The 13,140-nt window shown below is 32.8% G+C and overlaps 1 protein-coding gene across 2 annotated transcripts in view; it reads left to right on the forward strand.

The window, feature by feature from the left end:
- The window catches only part of LOC107436754 (SKI family transcriptional corepressor fussel), a 99,114-nt gene that overhangs the window by 63,733 nt on the left and 22,241 nt on the right, over positions 1-13,140 (forward strand). For both annotated transcript variants that reach the window (XM_016048545.3, XM_071183141.1), the window contains exon 4: positions 136-175. In XM_016048545.3, the coding sequence (XP_015904031.3) occupies positions 136-175 (40 nt within the window). The remainder of the gene's footprint in view (positions 1-135; positions 176-13,140) is intronic.

A 13,140-nucleotide genomic window follows, 5' to 3' on the forward strand; every position in this document is an offset into this window, starting at 1 on the left:
AAGAAATACATATTTATAATTTAAAAAATATTTTTTCATGAATATCATAAACAGACATGAAAAAAATTGTATAATTCTTGAATGGTCTTTTGAAAATAATAATTAAACTAAATAATAATATTTTTTTTTCTTTAGGACTCCGTAGGTGATGCAGATAGTCCAGACAGCAAGCATGGTAAGACATTTTAAAATAATTTTTGCAAAGAAAAAAATTAGTACTTTCTAAATATTTTTTGTTTAATTTTTAATTTTCTTTTACATAATTTTATCTGCACATGAAATGTTATAGTGATATTAATAATTTGCAAAGCACGTCTGAGAAGTTCAGAAAATAGAGAGATATTTAAAAGCGACGTCAATTAAAAATGCGTCTTTTTGTGTGCGTAGAGATTAACCTACAGTGCAAAAATTTATGGAACACAAAATATCTGATATACCGTAATTTTTACAGTAATAATTATCATAAAATCACCGAATCACTCTAATTAAGTCAATATTACTGTATAAATTGCGGTATTATATTTTACAGTTAAAATAGATTTTACGGATGATACATCCAAATTGTAGGTACTTTCTACCGTAATTTGATCCAGAATTTCTTACAGTGTATGAGAAACACCACATTTCAAGGATTGCAAGAAATTGATGCACATAATTTTTACAGTAATAATTACCATAAAGTCACTGAATCACTCTAATGACATAAATATTACTGAATAAATTATTTTACAGTCAAAATAGATTTTATGAATAAGGCATCCAAATTGTCGGTACTTTTCTACCGTAATTTGATCCAGAATTTTCTTACAGTGCAAGGAGAAACAGCCCATTTCAAGGAATGTGAGAATATAATATACTGTAATTTTTAAAGTAATAATGACCATAAAGTCAGTGAATCATTCTAATTAAATAAATATTACTGTATAAATTACGGTATAATATTTTACAGTAAAAAAGGATTTTACCGATTATGCATCCAAATTGCCGGTCCTTTCAACCGTAATTTGATCCAGAATTTTTTACAGTGCAAGGAGAAACAGCCCATTTCAAGGATGGTGAGAAAATAATGTACCGTAATTCTTAAAGTAATAATAACCATAAAGCCACTGAATCATTCTAATTAAATAAATGTTACTGTATAAATTACGGTATAATATTTTACAGTAAAAAAGGATATTACCGATGATGCATCCAAATTGTCGGTACTGTAAAAATTCTGGATCAAATTACGGTAGAAACTACCGTAATTTGATCCATATTTTTTTACAGTGTATGGAGAAACAGCACATTTTAAGGATTGCGAGAAATTGATGCTAATTAGTTGCGAGCGTAGTAGATTTGGCTTGTGATCAGTAGATTTGGCTTGTATACTCAAACTGCCGACAAATTGAAATGAAACAATCCATAAACAATAAGTTTTGTTACAAATTGGATACATAGCTCCACTTTCTACGTACTTGTTTCTCAGCCAATATTACGATGGATAATAAGATCGATGTAATAACGGATCAAATCGATGCTATTGCAAGATCATCGATGTATGTTTGACAAATTTGGAATTAGCAAATGAAAGATCATTCACAAAGATATAATTCAGTGTAAGATCTATTTTGTGCCCCACTCGATGCTTTCATTGATTTATTTTTAGAGATTCAATGATGATTTTAAAAGTGTATCATGACAAACTGATTTTTCTTTAAGGATGGATAAAAGTTTTTGGTTTTAATCATGTTATGCTTTCACTCGCCGAACATTTCAGATTCATCTAGTATTTTTAAACATTAATGTTTTTAGTCTGTACGGTATAGAGATGCATATAGGCGTTCACTGCAGAAGTCAATTGAATAAAACGATTAATAGTCGAAAAGTTCCATGCACTGTGCGAAATAAAAAACGGACCACCCTGACACGCTCTATGACTTAATCTTAATGGTTTGATGGGGTAACCTCAAATATGCTAATTAGTTAGTGCAGACTATAGGTTAAGTTAATCAGACACAAAAACGTGCTTTCTCTGAATAAACATACCTTTTTTGGACGGATTCATATTTCTGGCCCATAAAATATAAGCGGTAGCGGAAAAGTACAAAATTCGCACAAAATCGGTCGAATAGTTCCTGAGAAATCGAATTTCAAATATGTCGTATTTTCAAAATTAGGTTTCTCAGAAACTATTCGACCAATTTCCTCAAATTTTGCATTTTACCATCTAAAATTATATTCTTTGAAGTGATGTAAAAAGTTGCATACCTTACAATTCGAATATTTTCGATTCTTATTAAATAAAATAATAAAATGTAATAAATATTTACTGAAAGTTTTAGTTTGCCTGGAATTATCTTTCGGTAAACCAGTTTTATAGGAGTGAACAAAAGTTTTCGATTCGCTTAAAAAGTTCTCGAGATGTGGCAAAATGCGAAAAAAATAAAATTAACATTAAAGGATCCAAACTTTGGGCCACGCTTTAGGCCAAACTATCGGGATCATATTTTTCGAATTGCTGTTATCCCCTATATTTTGAGAGTCAGAAATCAGAAGTCGTAGAAGAAAAAGACTAGTTTATTCAGAGAAAATACTGTTTTGTGTCTGTTGTCGGAGCTTCAAATATCGTTTGCACTAATTAATGAGCATATTTGAGGTCACCCTCTTGAACCATTGAGTCCTAGAACGTGAAGATCAGATCAAAAGTCATTCAGGGTTGTCCCTTTACTTTTTTATTTTGTGCACTGTATACAACAATTCTCTTTGAATGATATAATTTTTTGGCTAAAATTAGATGTAGCAAGCTTTTATTCATTGGTCAGTTAGTAAGTTTGTAGTTTTTGACGCAAGAGCTAGAGATGGCTATATCGCTCTATGTATGAACTCTGTCTGAGGGTCCCATTCGCCCTGAGCTTAGTACCATTCGAATTACTCTAAAAATAAAATTAAATATAACTGATTTATAATTAATGTTACAATTTAGAAGTAAAATTCATAATAGCATTTCTGAATGAAAGTTCATAAGAAAGTTTCATAAAGCTATTTCATGTTCAAAGTTCGTGCTGTTCAGTTTTTCATTTGTTTTTATTCTAAAAACGTCGGTAACGTTTACTGTTCAGGAAATTCATTATAGTATAATGCTATGACTGAACTAAGCTTCTTGGTACTTAGATTTAAGGTATTTCAAAAAGAGGAGTTAATCGATTTGGGCTGTGAGCAGCTCATACATAGGTCGCCATTTTCTCTTTAAAGAACCACTTGTCGGAATTTTATTTCTTCTCCCCATCCTTTTCTATAAGTTAAAAACATAATTTTGGCTAACCCTAAATTACTTACTTTTTGTTGGTTTTCGTACTTGATACTATCCATTTTGATGCATGATTTTTTTTTTCGTTGGTTTTTTATTTGATACTACCCCATTCCGTTGCATGATTTTTTTTTAACTTTTGGTTAATTTTTTTATTTGATACTACCCATTTTGTTGCATGAATTTTTTAAAAAACTTTTTTGGTTTTTAGATTTGATACTTCCCCTTTGTTGCATGAAATTTTGTAACTTTTTGTTAGTTTTTGTGTTTGATATTACCCATTTTGTTACATGAAATTTTGCTACTTTTCGTTGAGTTTTTAATTTGACACTACCCATTTTCTTGCTTGACATTTTCTTTAAAGATTCCCTTGCAATTTTTCGTTTAGAATCACTTAAAAATTTCCAAACATCGCCTTGCTTCTCAAGCGATCATCCAATCGGGATGAAGCGGGAAAGAGGAGTGTTCCGGGAGTCATTTTCAATCGTCTGGTTTGAAGATGGCTTGCGAAGGAGATTGTCAGATGAGGGAGTGAAGCTGGTCGAAGGATTAGGGTTTACTAATCACCGACGAAACCTCCCAATCGCTTGTCATTCCCTCACATCCCAGCTCTCCCCTCCCTCTTTATTTCCACTCACTAACGCTTTAGCTTAAAACCGCGTAACATCGACATTGTCACAGAAAAAAGGGACCGTCTCCTCATTGGCAGTTCTTATAGTATTGAATTTTATTGAATTTTATAACCGTCGTTGAACAGCCGACCGAATTTTCAGTTTACGACTACCAATGTTCAACTCCGTAGCCTTGTAATTTTGAGCCCAGTCCAGAAGACAAGGGAATTCTTATATCGAGTATTGAGAGGAGGACTGAGCCATCGCTGCTCTCGGATCAAGTATTGGGAGAAATTTGCCTTCGTGGAGGATTTTTTGCTGAAACTAACCCATATTTACGTTACATGGAGAGGAAAATCTCCCACAGTTAGCCTGACGGCAAAGGGACCCTAACCCATGATCTGTCTACCGCTGAGGATATTTCATGTCAGCACTGTGATCGGTGCAAGCCGGAGGCGGATTCGTATCGACCAGCCATCGCTGGGATTCGAACCCGGTTCACCTCATTGGAAGTCGAATGCTCTATCCCCAGAGCCATCGCGGCTCTATAGTATTGAATTGTTCGGATAGTTATTTCGTATTTTCCTTTTGAAAATGAAGGACGATTGTCTTATAGTGAATAAATATTTTATTGAATTATGTATTGCCCATTCCGGTCCAATACTTTTTGTCATCTTTCTGGCAGTAACATGATTCCTAACTCATAAAAGGTTTGCTTTTTAATGGTAATTAATGCAACGGCACAAATTTCTTTCCGTAAGATCATGGTCTGGTCTATAAATGTGGTGACCCTAGGCACAGAACTATAAGGAGCATCCCGGTTGTAGCTTTAACCGAATTTACTTGTTTATTTACTATGTGCCTTGCGATAGATTTAAGCTTATATTTATTACGATTTTTGCTAACTCACAATACTTAAGAAAAAGCACAAAAATAAATTATTTGAAGTGCTTAAGGAGCCTTAGGCCTCGGCCTCCCAGACCTTATGATTAATCAGTCACTGATTAAGAGCATGGGGAACCCATATACCGAGTTTTGAGAATAAACCTAAGCTTCTGGTTAATAGGGTGTTGGATTCGTGTTCGTTAGAACGAGAGTTCAAATCCTGTCGGCTGAAGAACTCTCGCATGGTGACTGGTGTACGTTAAATATGTCAGGGTCACAAAGTCCTCCAAGTTCCCATAACAAGGCAATACCTCTAGAGTATTGATTCAGGTGTTCCCTTATATTCTAGATTGAGTTCAAAATTACAATGCCATGGAGTTGAACAATGGTAGTCGTCAACGCAAGAAATTAGGTTGGCTGCTCAACGACGGTTATAAAACAAAAACAAAATGATCATGAACGATCGAATCCGATAAATTTAATCTTTCAACGATCTTACGTCTTGTCTTACTTCATCAGTTTAAACTGGCATAGTGCATCATCGTATATCTTAATCGAAATTTTGTGAACCAGTGTTAGCACTGGCGTACTGTCAATACATTCTTCTCTAAACATATCAAATATTTTTTTTTCCTTGTTTAAACGACATTTATATCGCTTCGAATTTTAAAAAAGTGAAATTTGTCTTCTATATTTGAAAGTGCGCCAACCAAAAATTGCAGCGTAGAATCAATCGAACTTTTTCACAAGTAAGCCTTCTTGTGTCAACTTTCGAAAATTATAATGATTATACGACTTCAGAGTAAAGTTGGCTGTGAAAAAATTCAATCAAGTATTCTCTCGGGGAATCAACGGAATTATTTTCCAAACAACCCAATGATAAATCAGAATATATTCATAATATATTTCCACTTGGCGAGTTCAAACAGTAAGTACCGTTTTGAAAGATGGGGATATTCTTTTCTAGTTTTTATCCATGAACCGGTGAATGTTCATCGAATTAATCAGTGATTTTTTTTTTATCTTGATCTGAAAATAATCTGATAAGTTCTTATTCCGTGGCAGTAAGATTACGAACCTATCTATAGTGTTCATGAACCAAACAATGGTCTATACCCTCTACAAAGATAAATGCCGCCAGTAGCAATTTCTAAACATGATTTTTCGCTTCGTCCTTGATTTGTTACAATCTCATGCAGAAACAGTTTAGGTAATTTGTGGTAACTCCATACAAAGCATTCTTATTACGAATATTTTTTTCATTCACTTTTGTAACCAAACCACTATTGACCGCAGGAAGGTGCCTTCACCATGAACTTCTTCGTCAACATGAGTACGTTCATCATTGAAATGTAGAACCTAATTTCTCATCACAATTATCATCATACACCTCAACAAGTTGACGATAAATTTCAGCAAACTTAACATTCTTTGCATTCAAAAACCGTAGTACAGAACACAATTTACAGTCGGCGGGATCGACGAAGGATTTAAATGCTCTCTAACACATGTAAGCACAATACAATTCCGATATAATAACGTTAGTGGACAGGCAATCAACCAACGAAATTTTTGCGCATGCGTGTAAATGTCACACTATCGTTGCGGTTGCGGTAGGACAAAACTGTGCTTACTTTCCGAACATACCTCGTACTTTTAGGCAATTCCATCGTGACAGCAATATCGGGACATCATGTCCATACTTGACTAAAAATACATAAAGAAATATTTAAGCGCAGCTACATTTCGTATGTACCCTTTGCAAACTAAACAAAATTACTTCAAACTAATGAAAGAAATTCTTCAAATAACTTTAATTAAAAAGATGCCGTTGTATCAAACAAACAGAAATTGTCTTGTTTTCAGATTTCGTTATATTTAAGCGAAGTACCTAAAAAATAACACATATCTTATTGTGAAAATAGAGTATTTTAATTTAACTGCTGTCACACATTTTTGAGACTAACTAGCATGTGAGATAAGAACTATGCTTTTATTACATTTTTCTCTAAAGATTACGACAAATGTAGGGTCATTTACTAAATTGGTTACGTTTCCAATAAATTCTGTTGTTCAAGTGGAAATTTGAAGACCAACCTGTATTCAATAGACTTTCTTTTTAGAAAAAAAAAAATTAAAAAAAAGAGAAAGAAAGAAGAAAGAACAGAAAAGTAAACATTTGCGTGTAATGGTCCTTTTGTCAATATTTTTTTTAACCGAAGTAATCTGCATAATTTACAATTGTTATTAGCTAAACAAGACAATTCCAAACTATTGTCAATCATTTTTGCTTTGAAGAAATCTGCATAATTTACAATTGTTATTAGCTAGGCCGGGATAGCCTGGTCGGTAGGGCGCTGGGCCCATATCCAAGAGGTCGTGGGTTCGATCCTCGCCGGCCGAAGACTCCCCGTGTAGTAAATGGTGACTGATGCACGTTAAATCTGTCGAGTCTCAAAGTCCTCCATGTTCCCACAACAAATCAATACCTCTGGGGGTACTGATCCAGGAGTTTCCTTGTCTTCTGGATTGGTTCAAAATTACAAGACTACGGAGTTGAACGTTAGTAGTCGTAAACCCATGAAATTGGGTCGGCTGTTCAACGACGGTTATAAAATAAAATAAAATTGTTATTAGCTAAACAAGACTATTCCAATCTATTGACAATTATTTTTGATTTGAAGAAATATACTTAATTTACAATTGTTAATTGAGAGCCGCGGTGGCTCAGGGATAGAGCGCTCGCCTTCCAACGAGGTGACCCGGGTTTGAATGGCTGGTCGATTCGAATTCCTTACCCTGCTCGCACGGACTGCAGTGCTGACGTAAAATATCCTCAGTGGTAGACGGATCATGGGTTAGAGCCCCCTTGCCGTCAGACTAAGCGTAAGAGATTTTCGTGGTTTTCCTCTCCGTGCAACGCAAATGCGGGTTAGCTCCATTGAAAAGTCCTCCACGAAGGCAAATTTTTCCCAATACTTGATCAAGGAATTCTTGCCTTCTGGATTGGGTTCAAAATTACAAGACTACGGAGTTGAACATTGGCAGTCATATTCTTGTTCTGGTGAATCAGTTTTTAGATCCACTCCCACTATAATTTTTTTAAATAAAATTCTATACATTTGTAACCAGAATTATGACGCTTAAAATCTGAAAAACAAAAAATCTCATAAAAATAAAAAGTGTACCTTTAAAAACTATGATAAAGAAAAGGTGGTACTGTCTCCTGTGAAACTTTTAGCCTTTTGAAATAATGTTTTTTAAACGTAACTTAAACAAAAATTTGTAAAGGAAGTTCTGCTTAAAAAAAATTCGAGTTTCTTTGTTACTTTAAATAATTTAAAAGCATTAGAAAGAGTAGTCTGCTCTCTACCGGGACGCAACTATTTAGATTTTCTCATACAAAAGATCTATTTTAGTATGCATGATATTAATGAATTGTACCTTAAGCAATAGACTCTAAAACTATTCAAATAGATATTAACTACCTAAAGCTTCATTTAATTCAAACTACAGGCGTTCAATTAATTAAAAAATATTTCGTTTTGCTTTTTATTAATTTAAAACTTTATCCTAACATCACCAGGAATAGGTTTAAACTGTTAATAATATTTTTTTTTAAAAAAAAGCGTTTTATATGCTTATGTTTTAACTGTCGTATATCTTCAATCCATTGAAATTATAAAAACAGTTGTGAAAGATAATCCCTAAAGCTACTAACAGGCATAAAATTCGAAAAAATAAAATTTCGATTTTTTTTTCTTCTTCCAAACCAAATAAGCTTTATTCTTTCCTCAAATCAAATAAGTTTTATTCTTATTCTTTTCTAGCCAAATAAGCTTCAGTCTATAATAAAGCTAAATTAGTCTCATTCCTTTTTCAAGTCATAGGAGCCTCATTCTTTTTTCAAGCCAAATAAGCTTCATTTTTTTTCAAGCCAAATAAGCTTCATTTTTTTTCAAGCCAAATAAGCTTCATTCTTTCTTGAAGCAAAATAAGTTTTATTCTCTTTTTTTAAGCCAAATAAGCTTCAGTCTATATTCAAGCCAAATTACTCTCATTAATTTTTCAAGCCCAATAAGCCTCATTCTTTTTCCAAGCCAAATAAGCTTTATTCTTTCTTCAAGCCAAATAAGCTTCAGTCTATATTCAAACCAGATAAGTCTCATTTTTTTTCAAGCCAAATAAAGCTTCGTTCTTTCTTCAAGCCAAATAAGTTTTATTCTTTTTCTTTCAATTGAAATAAGCTTTATTCTTTTCTCAAACAAAACAAATGACTTTGTAATAAGATAGATGGCATATTATTTCATAAAAAAAAAAAGTTGCATTTTAATAAAATCACATTTTTACAATTCCTGATTCAATTCTATGAAAGATGACCTAGCTCGTACCTTTTTTTCTAAGTGGAAACTCCCCTTAAGTATGGATGGTGATAGGTAGGAGATTTAGAGTATTAGACATCGTTGTCCAAATACTTGCATGAATAGGGGAAATCCGGTCATTGTGCTAACAGAGCGATAAGTAATTCAAGTGTCCTTCCTACTTCTAAATCACAACTCCACATTTACATCAAAACGAGCCCCCCTCTTTCATTCCAATCCTTTTTCCCAGTTTTCTCAGCAGGAGCGCCAAATTTGGCTTCTTTTGGCCCCTAATAGAAGATTTTTATTCATCTCTCACAACAGACATTTTTGATCTTAATAAAAATTATTATTGACTGAAACTTGGTGATTAAAATATCGAATTATATAATAAATTAAGAAAAAATTATTTTGATGTTTATTTTATCCCGTAACCATAATTCTTAGACATCCAGATTACACTAATTCTCAGGTAGATGGTACTCTATTTTTAATCGGTGTAGTTCTATGTTTTTATATTTAACTACGCGGGTGACATTTTTATATTTTGACTATAGATACCCCGCGATTAGTTATCTCTAACAGAAAACCATAATAGAATAATTTTAATGCCTCTGTCTGCTAGGCTGAAATGGCTTGAACTCTTAATTACGAGGGCTTGTGTGATTTAATAGCTTTCGAACTATAATTCAATACATAAAGAACACTGACAATATCGCAGACATAAGGCCCGGATAGCCCGGTTGGTAAGACACTGGACTCACGCTCGTGAGAACGAGGGTTCGAATCCAGCCTGCCGAAGACTCCCCGTGTAGTAAATGGTGCACGTTATGTCTGCCGGGTCGCAAAGTCTTCCATGTTCCCATAACAAATTAATACCACTGAGATACTGATTCAGGACCTCCCTTGTCTTCTGGATTGGGATCAGAATTGCAAGGCCACGGAGTTGAACATTGGTAGTTGTAAACCCAGAGTTGAGTCGGCTTATTAACGACGGTTATAAAATAAAATGAAAAAATATCGCAGACATCTTTGGGAAATAGTTAAAATCGAAATCAAAATACTTCAGCCCTGGCAAAAACAGCAAAAATTTTGCTAATATATTGTTCAAAACTATTTAAGGTGTTGGGATTGCAAGAGAGGTTGAAAAATTAGAATATTTAAATACAGTTGCACTGTAGAATCGGCTTGGTTACCTTTATAGTTCCTAAGCTGTATAAGATAGTTTTTAAATGTGACCAAGCTGTTCACCAAAACAGTTTCTGTTTGCTTGAAAATTTTGACGAAATTTTATAAGCTTAATTCTATTTTTTAACGAGGAAAAAAAAATATTCAGTGGGTGATTTTCATTAGGAAACCGAAATTTAAACGTATTTTTAAAAGTATATATGGACATACAAATGTGGCAGACGTAAAAAATTGTCAAATAATTTTTACCACCAACAATCCCCTTGTTTGTATTACAAAACATCCGAAAATATCTCCAACATTGTCAACGAATGGTAACCCGGTGTTTGCGGTAGATTTGTAAAGGGATTAGAGGGGCAAAACTGATTCTGAATGTTCACCAAAGCTGCTCTAAATTCCGGAGATTAGTTGGAAAGAAGATGACTTTAACATCCCATGCCACAAAATGGTCCTCCTTTTCATCAGAACTTCTCACCGTTAGTTTGAAGGGATGAGTGACAAGAGATTATCGTCATCTTCTCTTAATTCTCAGGCGCAAAACTGAAGGATAGCGAATAGATAACACTTCTTAGCCTATTGGTTGAAAATGCACTTTAATTTAATCTAATAAACATGAATAATTCTTTTAAAAAGTTATTCGGAATTTTTGTTTTATATTAAGGTTAATCTTGTTTGTTCGTGACGTTAAGTATAAAACTCTGAATTCACGGTATTTTTTTGAGTTATATAACTCTTAATTCACTGTAAATTAATTAGTATAAATTATGGAATGCTGAATTATTGAATTTCAAAATTTAAGGTTTGAAGCATTTTAAATTTTTTGTGTTTATATTAAATAACTAGCTTGCTTTCTCCTGATGTTAAATTATAGAACTCTATATTCATATTGTTTATTTAATTAGTCTGAATTCATCATATTCCTTAAAATTATAGAATTATAAAACGGTGAATTTACTGAATTTTAAAATTTAATGTTTGAAGCATTTTGAACTATTTGTGTTCATACGAACTTAGGCTTGGTTTACTCCTGATATTAAATTATGGAACTCTAAATTCATAGTGTTTATTTAAATTGCCTGAATTCATTGTATTCTTTCAAACTATAGAACTCTTAATTCACTGTATACGTTTCAATTATAAAACTTTAAATCCGCTTAATTTATTAAAATTATAGAAAGCTGAATTTATTTTGTTTAAAATTCAATTTTTGGATCATTTTAAACTTTTGTGTTTATATTAAATTAAACAAGTTTCATTAAATATATTACCAAGTACTCTTCCTAAAAACCACCTTTGATATATATTTTAAAACCTTTGCAAAAAATGGAGCAAAAACATAGCACATGAGGATACGCAAATTAATATTTAGGCAATGAAAAAACTAAAACTTTCTTGAAATTTGGAGAATAACTGCGGATGAAAGTAAAATTAAAATACCAAAACCTTTTTAACTGCGGAGAAAACTGGAAGTTAAATGTTAATTGTTAGAAGCTCTTCCAAGTTTCAGCAAGCAATCAAACTGGTTTTGATGTTTTCTTTACACACGATTGATTAGTCAGTCATGTTATAATTGGATTTATTTTCTTCACTTTATTAATTTGCGATTCTTAATGTGTGTTTAATATCACAAAGTTTATATTTTGTAATTCCTGCCTGCCGTTATCAAACAATCAAAATTAATCATCTATGAATGGGATATTACTCACTTTATTAATTTGAGATATTTAACGTGCAAATTGCTTTACTACAATTTCGTCAAGTATTCTAAGAAGTGTAATCTTAATAATGCATCGTATATATTTCCTTTTAAGTAACAAACTTAAGAGAAACATAATTGATATTGACTTCAAAATTTATTATCACAAAAACTTTATCCAAAGATTATGCTTTGCCTTCCTGACACCATCAAACAATCAAAATTAAACACCTCTAAGATATTACTCACTTTATAAATTTGCGATATAATTTGCCTCACTTTATTAATTTGAGATACTTAATGTGGAAACTTTTTACTGCATTTTCGACAAATTTTCTAAAAAATGTAATAATAATAATGCATAGTATATATTTCCCTTCAAGTGGCTAACTTAAGAGAAACATAATTGATAATTAACATTAAAATTTATTATCACAAAGATCCAAAGATCAAGTCTTTGCCTGCCTGACATCCTCAAACAATCAAAATTAATCACCTGTGAATACGATATTACTCATTCGTCACAAATGATTAAAAAACACATCCATGCATGCTTTTTATAATGTCTAAAGATAGCTTCGAAAACATATCAGCACAATAATCAAAAACGTCACATTATCTACTTCAACGTCTACTTATATTTAAAGTGACACTCGGAATTATTATCCATGATAAAACTTTATCAATATCTTAGTATCCACACCCATAACAAGCCTTCGTCATCAATATCACAGAAAGAAACTATAGAAATCTTTCTGACCACAATTCAAAAGATAGCTTGTAATGTCCACCCCCTCAGAACATCCAAATAGAAGTTAATTGTTTCGCATAGAGCGGTTACCAAGGTGACTCTACGATCGTCTGATTCCGAGCGAAACAGATTCACTTGTTCTACTCAGAAACACGAAACAAAATCGCCTTTTAAACACACATTTTCATGGAACATTAGCGTTAGCACGTTTAAGATAGCAAGGGTGACCTGCTTTGGCGTATGAGTGATTGCTTGATGGTTTACTTAATATCCTATAAAAACTGGCTGCTCTTTTGTTCGCCAAATGGCGGTGTTAATGTATGTTTATATTCTGTACTTAAGAGAAAGGTTTTTAGCTC

The sequence above is a fragment of the Parasteatoda tepidariorum genome, chromosome 7 (assembly GCF_043381705.1).
Source record: "Parasteatoda tepidariorum isolate YZ-2023 chromosome 7, CAS_Ptep_4.0, whole genome shotgun sequence".
Classification (NCBI taxonomy): Eukaryota; Metazoa; Arthropoda; class Arachnida; order Araneae; family Theridiidae; genus Parasteatoda; species Parasteatoda tepidariorum.